Genomic DNA, 22259 nt, shown 5'->3' on the forward strand with positions numbered 1-22259 from the left:
TACACCGTGCAGCGTGATATACCTCATACATCCAGCCTCAGTACACCATGCAGCGTGATATACCTCATACATCCAGCCTCAGTACACCGTGCAGCATGATATACTTCATCCATCCATCCATCCTCAGTACGCCGTGCAGCGTGATATACCTCATACATCCAGCCTCAGTACACCGTGCAGTGTAATATACCCCATACATCCAGCCTCAGTATGCCATGCAGCGTGATATACCTCATACATCCAGCCTCAGTACACCGTGCAGCGTGATATACCTCATACATCCGGCCTCAGTACACCGTGCAGCGTGATATACCTCATACATCCGGCCTCAGTACACCGTGCAGCGTGATATACCTCATACATCCAGCCTCAGTACGCCGTGCAGCGTGATATACCTCATACATCCTGCCTCAGTACACCGTGCAGCGTGATATACCTCATACATCCAGCCTCAGTACACCATGCAGCGTGATATACCTCATACATCCAGCCTCAGTACACCGTGCAGCATGATATACTTCATCCATCCATCCATCCTCAGTACGCCGTGCAGCGTGATATACCTCATACATCCAGCCTCAGTACACCGTGCAGCGTGATATACCTCATACATCCAGCCTCAGTACACCGTGCAGCGTGATATACCTCATACATCCAGCCTCAGTACACCGTGCAGCGTGAGATGCCTCATACATCCAGCCTCAGTACACCATGCAGCGTGATATACCTCATACATCCAGCCTCAGTACACCGTGCAGCGTGATATACCTCATATATCCAGCCTCCGTACACCGTGCATTGTGATATACCTCATACATCCAGCCTCAGTACACCGTGATATACCTCATACATCCAGCCTCAGTACACCGTGCAGCGTGATATACCTCATACATCCAGCCTCAGTACACCATGCAGCATGAGATGCCTCATACATCCAGCCTCAGTACACCCTGCAGCGTGATATACCTCATACATCCAGCCTCAGCACACCATGCAGCGTGATATACCTCATACATCCAGCCTCAGTACACCGTGCAGCGTGATATACCTCATACATCCAGCCTCAGTACACCATGCAGCGTGATATACCTCATACATCCAGCCTCAGTACACCATGCAGCGTGATATACCTCATACATCCAGCCTCAGTACACCGTGCAGCGTGATATACCTCATACATCCAGCCTCAGTACACCATGCAGCGTGAGATACCTCATACATCCAGCCTCAGTACATCATGCAGCGTGATATACCTCATACATCCAGCCTCAGTACACAATGCAGCGTGATATACCTCATACATCCGGCCTCAGTACATCGTGCAGCGTGATATACCTCCTACATCCAGCCTCAGTACACCGTGCAGCGTGATATACCTCATTCATCCTGCCTCAGTACACCATGCAGCGTGATATACCTCATACATCCAGCCTCAGTACACCGTGCAGCGTGATATACCTCATACATCCAGCCTCAGTACACCGTGCAGCGTGATATACCTCATACATCCAGCCTCAGTACACCGTGATATACCTCATACATCCAGCCTCAGTACACCGTGCAGCGTGATATACCTCATACCTCCAGCCTCAGTACACCGTGCAGCGTGATATACCTCATACATCCAGCCTCGGTACACCGTGCAGTGTGATATACCTCATACATCCAGCCTCAGTACACCGTGCAGCGTGATATGCCTCATACATCCAGCCTCAGTACACCGTGCAGCGTGATATACCTCATACATCCAGCCTCAGTACACCGTGCAGCGTGATATACCTCATACCTCCAGCCTCAGTACACCGTGCAGCACGAGTAGTACGGCCCAGGGACGCAGATTCAGGATTATACAGTATTTACATTTTATTAATGTCTCAGAATAACAGTTGCTTGTTATGCGCCACTCACAGAATGACGTCAGTCTCTTGTTACATGTTACTAACACTCTGTTTGGTTGAAGCTGCCGCTAGCTGGGATTCAGCTATGAGGTTTGTACATCTGATTATCAGACATTCCATGGTGCGACCACCCTATTCAGTGTCCACCCACAATGCCCTTCCCCCATGTACTCAACATCAAATGTTCACCCTTCCCCTCCTTACTGACCCCCCCATACACTCCCCCCCCCTCCATATACTCCTCTCCTCCTTACTGACCCCAATACACTCCCCCCATATACTTGTTTACCGCACAAGAGGTTGATAAATAAAATGGAGGACATTGGATTAGGAGATAATATCTGCAGATGGGTAAGGAACTGGCTGTGTAATAGAGAAAAAAGAGTGGTCGTGAACAGTGCCGTATCTAATATGATACCAGTACTAAGTGGAGTGCCACAGGGTTCAGTTCTAGGGTCCATTTTATTTAACATATTTATTAACGATATTGGGATAGGGTTACTTAGCAATGTATCCATCTTTGCGGACGATACAAAACTGAGCAGAGTTATTAAATCATCAGAAGATGTCACCACACTTCAAAATCTTGACAATCTAGACGAGTGGGCAAAAAAGTGGAAAATGAGGTTCAATGTCGATAAATGTAAGGTTATGCACCTTGGGAGACACAACCAGTGTGCTAAGCGGGGAGGAACTGGGTAATTCAGTACTCGAAAAGGATCTAGGAGTCCAAATAGACAGGAAACTGGGATGTAGTGCCCATTGTAATATAGCAACAAAAAAGGCCAACAAAATTCTGGCATGTATTAAGAGGGGAATGGAAACTAGGGACTCAAGGGTAATTATGCCACTATATAAAGCATTGGTTAGACCTCACCTCGAGTACGGAGTGCAGTTCTGGGCCCCACACTATAAAAAGGACATCATAGAAAAAATCCAAAGAAGAGCAACAAAGCTTATTAGGGGAATGGAGACTTTAAGCTACAAGGAAAGATTATCCAATTTGGGATTATTTACACTAGAGAAGAGACGTTTAAGGGGGGACATGCTCAACATGTACAAATACATTAGGGGCCAATATAAGGAACTGTCAAACACCCTATTTTCTGCTAGAAAGGAATCTAGGACGCGAGGGCACGAGTTTAGATTAGAAGAAAAAAGATTTTGTTCATCTAGTACCGGACAGGCCAACCTGTGGCTCTCCAGATGTTGTGAAACTACAAATCCCAGCATGCCTTGCCAGGTTTAACACTCCCTTATAGCAAAACTGTGGCAAGGCATGATGGGATTTGTAGTTTGATAACATCTGGAGAGCCACAGGTTGGCCAGGCCTGATCTAGTAGAAATAATTTCGGTACTCTTTACCTAGAACGGCGCCCGCGATCAGAATCGCGGGCGTCGGGGGTAAAAAATCGCGGTAATCGCGGGTAAATCGCGAGTACATCAAAATCGGGTACCCGCGATTACCGCGATTTTCCCATAGGGAACAATGTTAAAAAGCCTGATTGACCGCGATTTTACTGTAAAATGCCTCAATGCCCGCGATTTTCCCATAGGAATCAATGTTAAATGGGCTACAGAGCCCAAATAGCCCCAATTAACCCTTAAATGTCCCCCCAATTTTTGTACGCCACCCCACGATCCACGCCAACCCGAAGCGTGGCGAGCGCAGCGAGCCCGCGAGGGGCGGCGGTACGCGTCCTCCGACCTTTTCATGCCCTACTATCCACGTCGGCGTGGAGTTGAGAATAGAATAGTGTGGCGAGCGCAGCGAGCCACCGAGCCCGAAGCGTGGCGAGCGCAGCGAGCCCCGCGAGGGGACGCGGATACCTTCACAGGTAAACGCGTCCCTTCGCGGGCTTCACAGGTGTCCGCGTCGCCACGGACACCTGTGAAGTCCGCGAGGGGACGCGTATAACTGTGAAGGTATCCGCGTCCCCTCGCGGGGCTCGCTGCGCTCGCCACGCTTCGGGCTCGGTGGCTCGCTGCGCTCGCCACACTATTCTATTCTCAACTCCACGCCGACGTGGATAGTAGGGCATGAAAAGGTCGGAGGACGCGTACCGCCGCCCCTCGCGGGCTCGCTGCGCTCGCCACGCTTCGGGTTGGCGTGGATCGTGGGGTGGCGTACAAAAATTTGGGGGACATTTAAGGGTTAATTGGGGCTATTTGGGCTCTCTAGACCATTTAACATTGATTCCTATGGGAAAATCGCGGGCATTGAGGCATTGAATGCAAAATCGCGGTCAATTAGGCTTTTTAACATTGTTCCCTATGGGAAAATCGCGGTGATCGCGGGCATCGCGTCGCGGCCGTTTATGTGCTGCCCGCGATGTCGCGATCACCGCGATGGGCGCCGTTCTAGGTAAAGAGTACCATAATTTCTTCACAGTCAGAGCAGTCAAACTTTGGAACTCTCTTCCTGGAGAAGTGGTGTCGGCAGACACTATAAATACGTTTAAAATAAGGTTGGATAAACATTTAATGGTTAAAAACATCCATGGGTGCGAATAAGTAACATAATTTGTCTTTAAATTATCAGAACATACTATACAACAAGGGATAAGATACTATAAACATAGGTTGAACTACTGTATTTGGACGCAAGTCTTTATTCAGCTTCACCTACTATGTAACTCCTCTCCTCCTTACTGACCCCAATACACTCCCCCCATATACTCCTCTCCTCCTTACTGACCCCCATATACTCCTCTCCTCCTTACTGACCCCAATACACTCCCCCCCATATACTCCTCTCCTCCTTACTGACCCCCATATACTCCTCTCCTCCTTACTGACCCCATAGACCCCCCCCCCCACATATATACCCCTCTCCTCCTTGCTGACCCCAATACGCCCCAAATATACTCCTCTTTGTGTACTGACCCCCATACACTACCCCTTACATATACTCCTCTTCATGTATTGGCCCCTATACACTCCCCCCACACACACTCCCCCCCCCCCCCCCCACATACACTCCTCTTCATGTATTGGCCCCAATTCTCTCCCATCCATATATTCCTCTCCATGTACTGACTCACATACACTCCCACCACATGTACTTGTCTCCGTATACGGACCTCCATTTTTAAGGTCCTTGATGTACTCCTTTCTGTGTAGTGACACCATACTCTCACATACTCTCATGCTGGGTAATGCAGAGCATGCTGGGTAGTGTAGAGCATGCTGGGTAGTGTAGAGCATGCTGGTAACGCAAAGCATGCTGGGTAGTGTAGAGCATTCTGGGTAACGCAGAGCATTCTGGGTAGTGTAGAGCATGCAGAGTATTCTGGGTAGTGTAGAGCATTCTGGGAAGTGTAGAGCATTCTGGGTAGTGTAGAGCATGCTGGGTAACGCAGCGCATTCTGGGTAGTGTAGAGCATGCTGGGTGAAATTGATCATATATGTAATAATAAATGTACTCTCGTCTGACATCCCAGCCGCTCCTACCAGGCCAATCACCGTTACCGTGGAAGAGCAGCGAGTGCAGAGCGTACGTCAGGGCGCGGACGTGACCTTTATATGTACAGCGAAGAGCACGGTGAGTATGGCCGTCTGGGAGCGGGATACTTACATTTTGATGGTGCTATCCTGCATCTGTTCAATGCTTCTCCCCAGTCCTCGGCCTACACCCTGGCGTGGACCCGTCCCAATAATGGCAAACTGCCCGAGAGAGCGATGGACTTCAATGGGATCCTGACCATCCGGAACGCCCAGCCTGAGGATGCCGGCATTTACATCTGCACCGGCTCCAACATGTTTGACATGGATGACGGCAACGCAACGCTTTACGTTCAAGGTTGGTGAAAGCATCACCATAGCAACACCTCCATCCCCCACCCCTGCATGGTGCTATAGTACTCCGCTCTCCTTAGTTACCACACCTGCATGGTGCTATAGTACCCCGCTCTCCTTCCTGCCAACCCCTGCATGGTGCTATAGTACTCTGCTCTCCCTAGTTACCACCCCTGCATGGTGCCATAGTACCCCGCTCTCCTTCCTGCCAACCTCTGCATGGTGCCATAGTACTCCGCTCTCCCTAGTTACCACCCCTGCATGGTGCCATAGTACCCCTACTGGGAGGTCTCCTCTCTTGCACTGGCTTCCTCTCTGGACTCTCACCTTGCATGTTGGAATGAGCTCTTCTCCCTTCCTCTGCACCCACCCTAAGGCTCTCCACTAACGTGATTGGACGCTTATGCTGCCTGGGCACACCCCAATTGCATCACATGATTAGAGAATTGACGCCATTCTGCATCCTGCTGCTGGCTGGTTCCGCACCGCCCACCCCAGCTTCTGCCTCTGCCTGGTACCACCAGATATGGAACCACCTCCCGCACACAACATTGTCTCTCTGTATTGTTTATGCTTCCTATGAACTTTGTGCTGGATATTAGGACTTCATATGCTTAGTGACCGGTCCACGTCTCCCTGGCATGGGTGACTGCTGCCGTTACCCTAGTACAGGTATTATAGTACTCCGTATAACACACGGGCCCCTGTCAGGCTGCAGTCTCCTAGTACAGAGGTATTATAGTACTCCGTATAACACACGGGCCCCTGTCAGGCTGCAGTCTCCTAGTACAGAGGTATTATAGTACTCCGTATAACACACGGGCCCCTGTCAGGCTGCAGTCTCCCTGGCCAGGTACTGGGGTGACTGCTGCCGTTACCCTAGTACAGAGGTATTATAGTACTCCGTATAACACACGGGCCCCTGTCAGGCTGCAGTCTCCCTGGCCAGGTACTGGGGTGACTGCTGCCGTTACCCTAGTACAGAGGTATTATAGTACTCCGTATAACACACGGGCCCCTGTCAGGCTGCAGTCTCCTAGTACAGAGGTATTATAGTACTCCGTATAACACATGGGCCCCTGTCAGGCTGCCGTTACCCTAGTACAGGTATTATAGTACTCCGTATAACACACGGGCCCCTGTCAGGCTGCAGTCTCCTAGTACAGAGGTATTATAGTACTCCGTATAACACACGGGCCCCTGTCAGGCTGCAGTCTCCCTGGCCAGGTACTGGGGTGACTGCTGCCGTTACCCTAGTACAGAGGTATTATAGTACTCCGTATAACACACGGGCCCCTGTCAGGCTGCAGTCTCCTAGTACAGAGGTATTATAGTACTCCGTATAACACATGGGCCCCTGTCAGGCTGCCGTTACCCTAGTACAGGTATTATAGTACTCCGTATAACACACGGGCCCCTGTCAGGCTGCAGTCTCCTAGTACAGAGGTATTATAGTACTCCGTATAACACACGGGCCCCTGTCAGGCTGCAGTCTCCTAGTACAGAGGTATTATAGTACTCAGTATAACACACGGGTCCCTGTCAGGCTGCAGTCTCCTAGTACAGAGGTATTATAGTACTCCGTATAACACACAGGTCCCTGTCAGGCTGCAGTCTCCTAGTACAGAGGTATTATAGTACTCCGTATAACACATGGGCCCCTGTCAGGCTGCAGTCTCCTAGTACAGAGGTATTATAGTACTCAGTATAACACACGGGTCCCTGTCAGGCTGCAGTCTCCTAGTACAGAGGTATTCTAGTACTCCGTATAACACATGGGCCCCTGTCAGGCTGCCGTTACCCTAGTACAGGTATTATAGTACTCCGTATAACACACGGGCCCCTGTCAGGCTGCAGTCTCCTAGTACAGAGGTATTATAGTACTCAGTATAACACACGGGTCCCTGTCAGGCTGCAGTCTCCTAGTACAGAGGTATTATAGTACTCCGTATAACACATGGGCCCCTGTCAGGCTGCCGTTACCCTAGTACAGGTATTATAGTACTCCGTATAACACACGGGCCCCTGTCAGGCTGCAGTCTCCCTGGCCAGGTACTGGGGTGACTGCTGCCGTTACCCTAGTACAGGTATTATAGTACTCCGTATAACACACGGGCCCCTGTCAGGCTGCAGTCTCCCTGGCCAGGTACTGGGGTGACTGCTGCCGTTACCCTAGTACAGAGGTATTATAGTACTCCGTATAACACACGGGCCCCTGTCAGGCTGCAGTCTCCTAGTACAGAGGTATTATAGTACTCCGTATAACACACGGGCCCCTGTCAGGCTGCAGTCTCCTAGTACAGAGGTATTATAGTACTCCGTATAACACACGGGCCCCTGTCAGGCTGCAGTCTCCCTGGCCAGGTACTGGGGTGATTGCTGCCGTTACCCTAGTACAGAGGTATTATAGTACTCCGTATAACACATGGGCCCCTGTCAGGCTGCAGTCTCCTAGTACAGAGGTATTATAGTACTCCGTATAACACACGGGTCCCTGTCAGGCTGCAGTCTCCTAGTACAGAGGTATTATAGTACTCCGTATAACACACGGGTCCCTGTCAGGCTGCAGTCTCCTAGTACAGAGGTATTATAGTACTCACGTTATACAGAACGGACTCCGTTTACGATTTCCCACAGCCTTATGTACGCAATGCTTCTGTGCCATTCGGTGCCAGCTGTGTACCCTGTCAGGGTGATACATTGTGTTCTCTCCGGGGCCCGGGGGTATATAGTCCTACCCCGCTCTGCTCCCAGCCCAGGCATCATTCAGTGTCCAGCCTGTGTGTGTTATAGTCTGTCTCTGGTACTATGTGGTTCAGCCTAACCCGGTGGCGGTGTCCTGTATTTCCAGCTCTACATTCTCAGGAACACAGATCTGTATCAGACCTCAGCTAGGTATAATAGTGATCCGGGTGAGGGAATCAGCCATTTTACTTTGTCTGACAGACTGTAGCACAGGAGCTGGTGTTGGTAAGAGGTAGTATCTCGTGGCGTGGCCTGTATCACACTGAATATCAGAAGTAGTATCTTGTGACGTTGCCTATATCACACTGAATGTTAGAGGTAGTGGCGTGGTCTGTATCACATTGAATGTTAGAGGTAGTGGCGTGGTCTGTATCACATTGAATGTTAGAGGTAGCGGCCTGGCCTGTATCACACTGATTGTAAATGGTAGTCACGTGGCCTGTATCACACTGAATGTTAGAGGTCAAATGGCCTGTATAACTGATTGTTAGAGGTAGTCATGTGGCCTGTATCACATCAGAAGTGACATATTTTGGCCTGTACAACTGATTGTTGGAGGTAGTCACTTGGCCTGTATTACACTGATTGTTAGAGGTAGTCTTATCACTGATTGTTCGAGGTAGTCATGTGGCCTGTATCACACTGAATGTTCGAGGTAGTCATGTGGCCTGTATCACACTGAATGTTCGAGGTAGTCATGTGGCCTGTATCACACTGATTGTTCGAGGTAGTCATGTGGCCTGTATCACACTGAATGTTCGAGGTAGTCATGTGGCCTGTATCACAATGATTGTTAGGGATTCAGTATGAAATCCCGGCGGTCGGTATCCCGGCGTTCAAAATCCCGACCGCCGAAATCCCGACAAGGGGGGGACGTGGATCGCCCCCCCCTTGCGGGCTAGCTGCGCTCGACACACAGCGGGCCCGGTGCCTCGCTACGCTTGGCACGCTAATTTATTCTCCCTCTATAGGTGTCGTGGACACCCATGGAGGGAGAAAGTGTCGGGATTTCGGCGGTCGGGATTTCGGCGGTCGGGATTCTGAACGCCGGGATCCCGACCGCTGGGATTTAAACTGCATCCCATTGTTAGAGTTAGTCACGTGGCCTGTATCACACTGAATGTTAGAGGTAGTAACGTGGCCTGTATCACTGATTGTTAGATGTAGTCACGTGGCCTGTATCACTGATTGTTAGATGTAGTCACGTGGCCTGTATCACACTGATTGTTAGAGGTAGTCATGTGGCCTGTATCACACTGAATGTTAGAGGTAGTAAAGTGGCCTGTATCACTGATTGTTAGAGGTAGTCACGTGGCCTGTATCACTGATAGAGGTAGACACGTGGCCTGTATCACTGATTGTTAGAGGTAGTCACATGGCCTGTATCACTGATAGAGGTAGTCACGTGGCCTGTGTCACATCAGAGGTGACATCTTGTGGCTTGGCTTGTAGGGTCCTGTCCTGAGAATGTGGGAGTGTAATATGTGGTTTTCTGGTGCCCCTGGTGTTCCTGTGGGGTGTATGGGATGGAGATGTTCATGACCTCACACCACCTGGAACGATGAGCTTGCTGCGCTGTATACACATCCGGAACGTGCTCTCCCGCAGGACCTGGGACCACTTAGTATGAATGATTTCCCTGTACTCGCCTCAGCGTGTACATATCTCCCATTTTATCGCTGCTGACCTCACCCCATAATGTGAAACGCAGTCTCTCACTATATACCTCACCCCATGCTGTGACATTGTCCTGCTATGTATAGACGATAAGCATTCGTATAATATCTGTACAGTGACATATGTTACTGACGTTCTCTGTGTTCTGCAGCGTGTTCTGCTCCCTGTATATGTGAATGGTACAGATACTGACCCTAGTCCCCAATGCTGCTCTCACTACATGTGATCTATAGGTATCAGTATGTTGTAAATACACCATATGTATTATCCTGTACATAAGTCAGCCATGAGCTGTCTACAAATCAATAAAGCATTTATCTTTCCATACTCCCAGATGTCCTCCATTGCTCTATATTCTGTGGCGATTTCTCCAGCGCCGTCCGCAGAATGGTGGAATATTTTATATATATATATATAATGTATGGTGATATTCCTGTGGTTACACTCACACTAGCCCCACTCCATAAGAATCCTTTTTAGATCTTATTTCCTAGTACAGAGAGATGGGAGTGCCTGGTGTGAGCGGGATTAGTAGGAGAGATGGGAGTGCCCGATGTGAGCGGGATTAGTAGGGAGAGATGAGAGTGCCCGGTGTGAGCGGGATTAGTAGGAAGAGGTGGGAGTGCCCGGTGTGACCGGGATTAGTAGGAAGAGATGGGAGTGCCCGGTGTGAGCGGGATTAGTAGGAGAGATGAGAGTGCCCGGTGTGAGCGGGATTAGTAGGGAGAGATGAGAGTGAGCGGGATTAGTAGGGAGAGATGGGAGTGCCCGATGTGAGCAGGATTAGTAGGAGAGATGAGAGTGCCTGGTGTGAGCGGGATTAGTAGGGAGAGATGGGAGTGCCTGGTGTGAGTGGGATTAGTAGGAAGAGGTGGGAGTGCCCGGTGTGACCGGGATTAGTAGGAAGAGGTGGGAGTGCCCGGTGTGACCGGGATTAGTAGGAGAGATGAGAGTGCCTGGTGTGAGCGGGATTAGTAGGAAGAGATGAGAGTGCCCGATGTGAGCGGGATTAGTAGGGAGAGGTGGGAGTGCCTGGTGTGAGCGGGATTATTAGGGAGAGATGAGAGTGCCCGATGTGAGCGGGATTAGTAGGGAGAGATGGGAGTGCCTGGTGTGAGCAGGATTAGTAGGGAGAGGTGGGAGTGCCCGGTGTGAGCGGGATTAGTAGGGAGAGATGAGAGTGAGCGGGATTAGTAGGAAGAGATGGGAGTGCCCGGTGTGAGCGGGATTAGTAGGGAGAGATGGGAGTGCCCGATGTGAGCGGGATTAGTAGGGAGAGATGGGAGTGCCTGGTGTGAGCTGGATTAGTAGGGAGAGGTGGGAGTGCCCGGTGTGAGCGGGATTAGTAGGGAGAGATGAGAGTGAGCGGGATTAGTAGGAAGAGATGGGAGTGCCCGGTGTGAGCAGGATTAGTAGGGAGAGATGGGAGTGCCCGGTGTGAGCGGGATTAGTAGGGAGAGATGAGAGTGAGCGGGATTAGTAGGGAGAGATGGGAGTGCCCAGTGTGAGCAGGATTATTAGGAGAGATGAGAGTGCCTGGTGTGAGCGGGATTAGTAGGAAGAGATGGGAGTGCCCGGTGTGAGCGGGATTAGTAGGGAGAGATGGGAGTGCCTGGTGTGAGCGGGATTAGTAGGAGAGATGGGAGTGCCTGGTGTGAGCGGGATTAGTAGAAGAGATGGGAGTGCCCGGTATGAACGGGATTAGTAGGGAGAGGTGGGAGTGCCTGGTGTGAGCGGGATTAGTAGGAGAGATGGGAGTGCCCGGTATGAATGTGATTAGTAGGAGAAATGGGCGTGCCTGGTGTGAGTGGGATTAGTAGGAGAGATGGGCGTGCCCGATGTGATTGGGATTAGTAGGAGAGATGGGCGTGCCTGGTGTGAGTGGGATTAGTAGGAAGAGATGGGAGTGCCCGGTGTGAGCGGGATTAGTAGGAGAGATGAGAGTGCCTGGTGTGAGCGGGATTAGTAGGAAGAGATGGGAGTGCCCGGTGTGAGCGGGATTAGTAGGAGAGATGAGAGTGCCTGGTGTGAGCGGGATTAGTAAAAGAGATGGGAGTGCCCGGTATGAACGGGATTAGTAGGGAGAGGTGGGAGTGCCTGGTGTGAGCGGGATTAGTAGGGAGAGATGGGAGTGCCTGGTGTGAGCGGGATTAGTAGGGAGAGGTGGGAGTTCCCGGTGTGAACGGGATTAGTAGGGAGAGATGAGAGTGAGCGGGATTAGTAGGAAGAGATGGGAGTGCTCGGTGTGAGCAGGATTAGTAGGGAGAGATGGGAGTGCCCGGTGTGAGCGGGATTAGTAGGAGAGATGAGAGTGCCCGGTGTGAGCGGGATTAGTAGGGAGAGATGAGAGTGAGCGGGATTAGTAGGGAGAGATGGGAGTGCCCGGTGTGAGCAGGATTAGTAGGAGAGATGAGAGTGCCTGGTGTGAGCAGGATTAGTAGGAAGAGATGGGAGTGCCCGGTGTGAGCGGGATTAGTAGGGAGAGATGGGAGTGCCTGGTGTGAGCGGGATTAGTAGGAGAGATGGGAGTGCCTGGTGTGAGCGGGATTAGTAGAAGAGATGGGAGTGCCCGGTATGAACGGGATTAGTAGGGAGAGGTGGGAGTGCCTGGTGTGAGCGGGATTAGTAGGAGAGATGGGAGTGCCCGGTATGAACGGGATTAGTAGGAGAGATGGGCGTGCCTGGTGTGAGTGGGATTAGTAGGAGAGATGGGCGTGCCCGGTGTGATTGGGATTAGTAGGAGAGATGGGCGTGCCTGGTGTGAGTGGGATTAGTAGGAAGAGATGGGAGTGCCCGGTGTGAGCGGGATTAGTAGGAGAGATGAGAGTGCCTGGTGTGAGCGGGATTAGTAGGAAGAGATGGGAGTGCCCGGTGTGAGCAGGATTAGTAGGAGAGATGAGAGTGCCTGGTGTGAGCGGGATTAGTAGGAAGAGATGAGAGTGCCCGATGTGAGCGGGATTAGTAGGGAGAGGTGGGAGTGCCTGGTGTGAGCGGGATTAGTAGGGAGAGATGAGAGTGCCCGATGTGAGCGGGATTAGTAGGGAGAGATGGGAGTGCCTGGTGTGAGCAGGATTAGTAGGGAGAGGTGGGAGTGCCCGGTGTGAGCGGGATTAGTAGGGAGAGATGAGAGTGAGCGGGATTAGTAGGAAGAGATGGGAGTGCCCGGTGTGAGCGGGATTAGTAGGGAGAGATGGGAGTGCCCGGTATGAGCGGGATTAGTAGGAGAGATGAGAGTGCCCAATGTGAGCGGGATTAGTAGGGAGAGATGGGAGTGCCTGGTGTGAGCGGGATTAGTAGGGAGAGGTGGGAGTGCCCGGTGTGAGCGGGATTAGTAGGGAGAGATGAGAGTGAGCGGGATTAGTAGGAAGAAATGGGAGTGCCCGGTGTGAGCAGGATTAGTAGGGAGAGATAGGAGTGCCCGGTGTGAGCAGGATTAGTAGGAGAGATGGGAGTGCCCGGTGTGAGCGGGATTAGTAGGGAGAGATGGGAGTGCCTGGTGTGAGCGGGATTAGTAGGAGAGATGGGAGTGCCTGGTGTGAGCGGGATTAGTAGAAGAGATGGGAGTGCCCGGTATGAACGGGATTAGTAGGGAGAGGTGGGAGTGCCTGGTGTGAGCGGGATTAGTAGGAGAGATGGGAGTGCCCGGTATGAACGGGATTAGTAGGAGAGATGGGCGTGCCTGGTGTGAGTGGGATTAGTAGGAGAGATGGGCGTGCCCGGTGTGATTGGGATTAGTTGGAGAGATGGGCGTGCCTGGTGTGAGTGGGATTAGTAGGAAGAGATGGGAGTGCCCGGTGTGAGCGGGATTAGTAGGAGAGATGAGAGTGCCTGGTGTGAGCGGGATTGGTAGGAAGAGATGGGAGTGCCCGGTGTGAGCGGGATTAGTAGGAGAGATGAGAGTGCCTGGTGTGAGCGGGATTAGTAGAAGAGATGGGAGTGCCCGGTATGAACGGGATTAGTAGGGAGAGGTGGGAGTGCCTGGTGTGAGCGGGATTAGTAGGGAGAGATGGGAGTGCCTGGTATGAGCGGGATTAGTAGGGAGAGGTGGGAGTGCCCGGTGTGAGCGGGATTAGTAGGGAGAGATGAGAGTGAGCGGGATTAGTAGGAAGAGATGGGAGTGCTCGGTGTGAGCAGGATTAGTAGGGAGAGATGGGAGTGCCCGGTGTGAGCGGGATTAGTAGGAGAGATGAGAGTGCCCGGTGTGAGCGGGATTAGTAGGGAGAGATGAGAGTGAGCGGGATTAATAGGGAGAGATGGGAGTGCCTGGTGTGAGCAGGATTAGTAGGGAGAGGTGGGAGTGCCCGGTGTGAGCGGGATTAGTAGGGAGAGATGAGAGTGAGCGGGATTAGTAGGAAGAGATGGGAGTGCCCGGTGTGAGCGGGATTAGTAGGGAGAGATGGGAGTGCCCGGTGTGAGCGGGATTAGAAGGAGAGATGAGAGTGCCCGATGTGAGCTGGATTAGTAGGGAGAGATGGGAGTGCCTGGTGTGAGCGGGATTAGTAGGGAGAGGTGGGAGTGCCCGGTGTGAGCGGGATTAGTAGGGAGAGATGAGAGTGAGCGGGATTAGTAGGAAGAAATGGGAGTGCCCGGTGTGAGCAGGATTAGTAGGGAGAGATGGGAGTGCCCGGTGTGAGCGGGATTAGTAGGAGAGATGAGAGTGCCCGGTGTGAGCAGGATTAGTAGGGAGAGGTGGGAGTGCCCGGTGTGAGCGGGATTAGTAGGGAGAGATGAGAGTGAGCGGGATTAGTAGGAAGAGATGGGAGTGCCCGGTGTGAGCGGGATTAGTAGGGAGAGATGGGAGTGCCCGGTATGAGCGGGATTAGTAGGAGAGATGAGAGTGCCCGATGTGAGCGGGATTAGTAGGGAGAGATGGGAGTGCCTGGTGTGAGCGGGATTAGTAGGGAGAGGTGGGAGTGCCCGGTGTGAGCGGGATTAGTAGGGAGAGATGAGAGTGAGCGGGATTAGTAGGAAGGAATGGGAGTGCCCGGTGTGAGCAGGATTAGTAGGGAGAGATGGGAGTGCCCGGTGTGAGCGGGATTAGTAGGAGAGATGGGATTGCCCGGTGTGAGCGGGATTAGTAGGGAGAGATAGGAGTGCCTGGTGTGAGCGGGATTAGTAGGAGAGATGGGAGTGCCTGGTGTGAGCGGGATTAGTAGAAGAGATGGGAGTGCCCGGTATGAACGGGATTAGTAGGGAGAGGTGGGAGTGCCTGGTGTGAGTGGGATTAGTAGGAGAGATGGGCGTGCCCGGTGTGATTGGGATTAGTAGGAGAGATGGGCGTGCCTGGTGTGAGTGGGATTAGTAGGAAGAGATGGGAGTGCCCGGTGTGAGCGGGATTAGTAGGAGAGATGAGAGTGCCTGGTGTGAGCGGGATTGGTAGGAAGAGATGGGAGTGCCCGGTGTGAGCGGGATTAGTAGGAGAGATGAGAGTGCCTGGTGTGAGCGGGATTAGTAGAAGAGATGGGAGTGCCCGGTATGAACGGGATTAGTAGGGAGAGGTGGGAGTGCCTGGTGTGAGCGGGATTAGTAGGGAGAGATGGGAGTGCCTGGTATGAGCGGGATTAGTAGGGAGAGGTGGGAGTGCCCGGTGTGAGCAGGATTAGTAGGGAGAGATGAGAGTGAGCGGGATTAGTAGGAAGAGATGGGAGTGCTCGGTGTGAGCAGGATTAGTAGGGAGAGATGGGAGTGCCCGGTGTGAGCGGGATTAGTAGGGAGAGATGAGAGTGAGCGGGATTAGTAGGGAGAGATGGGAGTGCCCGGTGTGAGCAGGATTAGTAGGAGAGATGAGAGTGCCTGGTGTGAGCGGGATTAGTAGGAAGAGATGGGAGTGCCCGGTGTGAGCGGGATTAGTAGGGAGAGATGGGAGTGCCTGGTGTGAGCGGGATTAGTAGGAGAGATGGGAGTGCCTGGTGTGAGCGGGATTAGTAGAAGATATGGGAGTGCCCGGTATGAACGGGATTAGTAGGGAGAGGTGGGAGTGCCTGGTGTGAGCGGGATTAGTAGGAGAGATGGGAGTGCCCGGTATGAACGGGATTAGTAGGAGAGATGGGCGTGCCTGGTGTGAGTGGGATTAGTAGGAGAGATGGGCGTGCCTGGTGTGAGCGGGATTAGTAGAAGAGATGGGAGTGCCCGGTATGAACGGGATTAGTAGGGAGAGGTGGGAGTGCCTGGTGTGAGCGGGATTAGTAGGAGAGATGGGAGTGCCCGGTATGAACGGGATTAGTAGGAGAGATGGGCGTGCCTGGTGTGAGTGGGATTAGTAGGAGAGATGGGCGTGCCCGGTGTGAGCGGGATTAGTAGGGAGAGATGAGAGTGAGCGGGATTAGTAGGAAGAAATGGGAGTGCCCGGTGTGAGCAGGATTAGTAGGGAGAGATGGGAGTGCCCGGTGTGAGCGGGATTAGTAGGAGAGATGGGAGTGCCCGGTGTGAGCGGGATTAGTAGGGAGAGATGGGAGTGCCTGGTGTGAGCGGGATTAGTAGGAGAGATGGGAGTGCCTGGTGTGAGCGGGATTAGTAGAAGAGATGGGAGTGCCCGGTATGAACGGGATTAGTAGGGAGAGGTGGGAGTGCCTGGTGTGAGCGGGATTAGTAGGAGAGATGGGAGTGCCCGGTATGAACGGGATTAGTAGGAGAGATGGGCGTGCCTGGTGTGAGTGGGATTAGTAGGAGAGATGGGCGTGCCCGGTGTGATTGGGATTAGTAGGAGAGATGGGCGTGCCTGGTGTGAGTGGGATTAGTAGGAAGAGATGGGAGTGCCCGGTGTGAGCGGGATTAGTAGGAGAGATGAGAGTGCCTGGTGTGAGCGGGATTGGTAGGAAGAGATGGGAGTGCCCGGTGTGAGCGGGATTAGTAGGAGAGATGAGAGTGCCTGGTGTGAGCGGGATTAGTAGAAGAGATGGGAGTGCCCGGTATGAACGGGATTAGTAGGGAGAGGTGGGAGTGCCTGGTGTGAGCGGGATTAGTAGGGAGAGATGGGAGTGCCTGGTATGAGCGGGATTAGTAGGGAGAGGTGGGAGTGCCCGGTGTGAGCGGGATTAGTAGGGAGAGATGAGAGTGAGCGGGATTAGTAGGAAGAGATGGCAGTGCTCGGTGTGAGCAGGATTAGTAGGGAGAGATGGGAGTGCCCGGTGTGAGCGGGATTAGTAGGAGAGATGAGAGTGCCCGGTGTGAGCGGGATTAGTAGGGAGAGATGAGAGTGAGCGGGATTAGTAGGGAGAGATGGGAGTGCCTGGTGTGAGCAGGATTAGTAGGGAGAGGTGGGAGTGCCCGGTGTGAGCGGGATTAGTAGGGAGAGATGAGAGTGAGCGGGATTAGTAGGAAGAGATGGGAGTGCCCGGTGTGAGCGGGATTAGTAGGGAGAGATGGGAGTGCCCGGTGTGAGCGGGATTAGTAGGAGAGATGAGAGTGCCCGATGTGAGCTGGATTAGTAGGGAGAGATGGGAGTGCCTGGTGTGAGCGGGATTAGTAGGGAGAGGTGGGAGTGCCCGGTGTGAGCGGGATTAGTAGGGAGAGATGAGAGTGAGCGGGATTAGTAGGAAGAAATGGGAGTGCCCGGTGTGAGCAGGATTAGTAGGGAGAGATGGGAGTGCCCGGTGTGAGCGGGATTAGTAGGAGAGATGAGAGTGCCCGGTGTGAGCAGGATTAGTAGGGAGAGGTGGGAGTGCCCGGTGTGAGCGGGATTAGTAGGGAGAGATGAGAGTGAGCGGGATTAGTAGGAAGAGATGGGAGTGCCCGGTGTGAGCGGGATTAGTAGGGAGAGATGGGAGTGCCCGGTATGAGCGGGATTAGTAGAAGAGATGAGAGTGCCCGATGTGAGCGGGATTAGTAGGGAGAGATGGGAGTGCCTGGTGTGAGCGGGATTAGTAGGGAGAGGTGGGAGTGCCCGGTGTGAGCGGGATTAGTAGGGAGAGATGAGAGTGAGCGGGATTAGTAGGAAGAAATGGGAGTGCCCGGTGTGAGCAGGATTAGTAGGGAGAGATGGGAGTGCCCGGTGTGAGCGGGATTAGTAGGAGAGATGGGAGTGCCCGGTGTGAGCGGGATTAGTAGGGAGAGATAGGAGTGCCTGGTGTGAGCGGGATTAGTAGGAGAGATGGGAGTGCCTGGTGTGAGCGGGATTAGTAGAAGAGATGGGAGTGCCCGGTATGAACGGGATTAGTAGGGAGAGGTGGGAGTGCCTGGTGTGAGCGGGATTAGTAGGAGAGATGGGAGTGCCCGGTATGAACGGGATTAGTAGGAGAGATGGGCGTGCCTGGTGTGAGTGGGATTAGTAGGAGAGATGGGCGTGCCCGGTGTGATTGGGATTAGTAGGAGAGATGGGCGTGCCTGGTGTGAGTGGGATTAGTAGGAAGAGATGGGAGTGCCCGGTGTGAGCGGGATTAGTAGGAGAGATGAGAGTGCCTGGTGTGAGCGGGATTGGTAGGAAGAGATGGGAGTGCCCGGTGTGAGCGGGATTAGTAGGAGAGATGAGAGTGCCTGGTGTGAGCGGGATTAGTAGAAGAGATGGGAGTGCCCGGTATGAACGGGATTAGTAGGGAGAGGTGGGAGTGCCTGGTGTGAGCGGGATTAGTAGGGAGAGATGGGAGTGCCTGGTATGAGCGGGATTAGTAGGGAGAGGTGGGAGTGCCCGGTGTGAGCAGGATTAGTAGGGAGAGATGAGAGTGAGCGGGATTAGTAGGAAGAGATGGGAGTGCTCGGTGTGAGCAGGATTAGTAGGGAGAGATGGGAGTGCCCGGTGTGAGCGGGATTAGTAGGGAGAGATGAGAGTGAGCGGGATTAGTAGGGAGAGATGGGAGTGCCCGGTGTGAGCAGGATTAGTAGGAGAGATGAGAGTGCCTGGTGTGAGCGGGATTAGTAGGAAGAGATGGGAGTGCCCGGTGTGAGCGGGATTAGTAGGGAGAGATGGGAGTGCCTGGTGTGAGCGGGATTAGTAGGAGAGATGGGAGTGCCTGGTGTGAGCGGGATTAGTAGAAGAGATGGGAGTGCCCGGTATGAACGGGATTAGTAGGGAGAGGTGGGAGTGCCTGGTGTGAGCGGGATTAGTAGGAGAGATGGGAGTGCCCGGTATGAACGGGATTAGTAGGAGAGATGGGCGTGCCTGGTGTGAGTGGGATTAGTAGGAGAGATGGGCGTGCCCGGTGTGATTGGGATTAGTAGGAGAGATGGGCGTGCCTGGTGTGAGTGGGATTAGTAGGAAGAGATGTGAGTGCCCGGTGTGAGCGGGATTAGTAGGAGAGATGAGAGTGCCTGGTGTGAGCGGGATTAGTAGGAATAGATGGGAGTGCCCGGTGTGAGCAGGATTAGTAGGAGAGATGAGAGTGCCTGGTGTGAGCGGGATTAGTAGGAAGAGATGAGAGTGCCCGATGTGAGCGGGATTAATAGGGAGAGGTGGGAGTGCCTGGTGTGAGCGGGATTAGTAGGGAGAGATGAGAGTGCCCGATGTGAGCGGGATTAGTAGGGAGAGATGGGAGTGCCTGGTTTGAGCAGGATTAGTAGGGAGAGGTGGGAGTGCCCGGTGTGAGCGGGATTAGTAGGGAGAGATGAGAGTGAGCGGGATTAGTAGGAAGAGATGGGAGTGCCCGGTGTGAGCGGGATTAGTAGGGAGAGATGGGAGTGCCCGGTGTGAGCGGGATTAGTAGGAGAGATTAGAGTGCCCGATGTGAGCTGGATTAGTAGGGAGAGATGGGAGTGCCTGGTGTGAGCGGGATTAGTAGGGAGAGGTGGGAGTGCCCGGTGTGAGCGGGATTAGTAGGGAGAGATGAGAGTGAGCGGGATTAGTAGGAAGAAATGGGAGTGCCCGGTGTGAGCAGGATTAGTAGGGAGAGATGGGAGTGCCCGGTGTGAGCGGGATTAGTAGGAGAGATGAGAGTGAGCGGGATTAGTAGGGAGAGATGGGAGTGCCCGGTGTGAGCAGGATTAGTAGGAGAGATGAGAGTGCCTGGTGTGAGTGGGATTAGTAGGAAGAGATGGGAGTGCCCGGTGTGAGCGGGATTAGTAGGGAGAGATGGGAGTGCCTGATGTGTGCGGGATTAGTAGGAGAGATGGGAGTGCCTGGTGTGAGCGGGATTAGTAGAAGAGATGGGAGTGCCCGGTATGAACGGGATTAGTAGGGAGAGGTGGGAGTGCCTGGTGTGAGCGGGATTAGTAGGAGAGATGGGAGTGCCCGGTATGAACGGGATTAGTAGGAGAGATGGGCGTGCCTGGTGTGAGTGGGATTAGTAGGAGAGATGGGCGTGCCCGGTGTGATTGGGATTAGTAGGAGAGATGGGCGTGCCTGGTGTGAGTGGGATTAGTAGGAAGAGATGGGAGTGCCCGGTGTGAGCGGGATTAGTAGGAGAGATGAGAGTGCCTGGTGTGAGCGGGATTAGTAGGAAGAGATGGGAGTGCCCGGTGTGAGCAGGATAAGTAGGAGAGATGAGAGTGCCTGGTGTGAGCAGGATTAGTAGAAGAGATGGGAGTGCCCAGTATGAACGGGATTAGTAGGGAGAGGTGGGAGTGCCTGGTGTGAGCGGGATTAGTAGGAGACATGGGAGTGCCCGGTATGAACGGGATTAGTAGGAGAGATGGGCGTGCCTGGTGTGAGTGGGATTAGTAGGAGAGATGGGCGTGCCCGGTGTGATTGGGATTAGTAGGAGAGATGGGCGTGCCTGGTGTGAGTGGGATTAGTAGGAAGAGATGGGAGTGCCCGGTGTGAGCGGGATTAGTAGGAGAGATGGGAGTGCCCGGTATGAACGGGATTAGTAGGAGAGATGGGCGTGCCTGGTGTGAGTGGGATTAGTAGGAAGAGATGGGAGTGCCCGGTGTGATTTGGATTAGTAGGAGAGATGGGCGTGCCTGGTGTGAGTGGGATTAGTAGGAAGAGATGGGAGTGCCCGGTGTGAGCGGGATTAGTAGGAGAGATGAGAGTGCCTGGTGTGAGCGGGATTAGTAGGAAGAGATGGGAGTGCCCGGTGTGAGCAGGATTAGTAGGAGAGATGAGAGTGCCTGGTGTGAGGGGGATTAGTAGGAAGAGATGGGAGTGCCCGGTGTGAGCGGGATTAGTAGGAGAGATGGGAGTGCCCAGTGTGAGCGGGATTAGTAGGGAGAGATGGGCGTGCCCGGTGTGAGCGGGATTTGTAGGAGAGATGAGAGTGCCTGGTGTGAGCGGGAATAGTAGGAAGAGATGAGAGTCCCTGGTGTGAGCAGGATTAGTAGGAGAGATGAGAGTGCCTGGTGTGAGCGGGATTAGTAGGGAGAGATGGGAGTGCCCGGTGTGAGCAGGATTAGTAAGAGAGATGAGAGTGCCTGGTGTGAGCGGGATTAGTAGGAAGAGATGAGAGTGCCTGGTGTGAGCGGGATTAGTAGGGAGAGATGGGAGTGCCCGGTGTAAGCGGGATTAGTAGGGAGAGATGGGAGTGCCCGGTATGAACGGGATTAGTAGGAGAGATGAGAGTGCCCGGTGTGAGCGGGATTAGTAGGGAGAGATGAGAGTGAGCGGGATTAGTAGGAAGAGATGGGAGTGCCCGGCGTGAGCAGGATTAGTAAGGAGAGATGGGAGTGCCCGGTGTGAGCGGGATTAGTAGGAGAGATGAGAGTGCCCGGTGTGAGCGGGATTAGTAGGGAGAGATGAGAGTGAGCGGGATTAGTAGGGAGAGATGGGAGTGCCCGGTGTGAGCAGGATTAGTAGGAGAGATGAGAGTGCCTGGTGTGAGCGGGATTAGTAGGAAGAGATGGGAGTGCCCGGTGTGAGCGGGATTAGTAGGGAGAGATGGGAGTGCCTGGTGTGAGCGGGATTAGTAGAAGAGATGGGAGTGCCCGGTATGAACGGGATTAGTAGGGAGAGGTGGGAGTGCCTGGTGTGAGCGGGATTAGTAGGAGAGATGGGAGTGCCCGGTATGAACGGGATTAGTAGGAGAGATGGGCGTGCCTGGTGTGAGTTGGATTAGTAGGAGAGATGGGCGTGCCCGGTGTGATTGGGATTAGTAGGAGAGATGGGCGTGCCTGGTGTGAGTGGAATTAGTAGGAAGAGATGGGAGTGCCCGGTGTGAGCGGGATTAGTAGGAGAGATGAGAGTGCCTGGTGTGAGCGGGATTAGTAGGAAGAGATGGGAGTGCCCGGTGTGAGCAGGATTAGTAGGAGAGATGAGAGTGCCTGGTGTGAGCGGGA

General features: G+C 53.1%; 1 protein-coding gene across 1 annotated transcript in view; it reads left to right on the forward strand.

Annotated features, from left to right (window-relative positions):
- The window catches only part of HSPG2 (heparan sulfate proteoglycan 2), a 110007-nt gene that overhangs the window by 37124 nt on the left and 50624 nt on the right, over window positions 1-22259 (forward strand). The window contains 2 exon segments of the mRNA XM_083161780.1: window positions 5342-5442; window positions 5520-5700. Coding sequence (XP_083017906.1) covers window positions 5342-5442; window positions 5520-5700 — 282 coding nt within the window.

Source organism: Crinia signifera, chromosome 19 (genome assembly GCF_055691185.1).
Source record: "Crinia signifera chromosome 19, ASM5569118v1, whole genome shotgun sequence".
Lineage (NCBI taxonomy): Eukaryota > Metazoa > Chordata > Amphibia > Anura > Myobatrachidae > Crinia > Crinia signifera.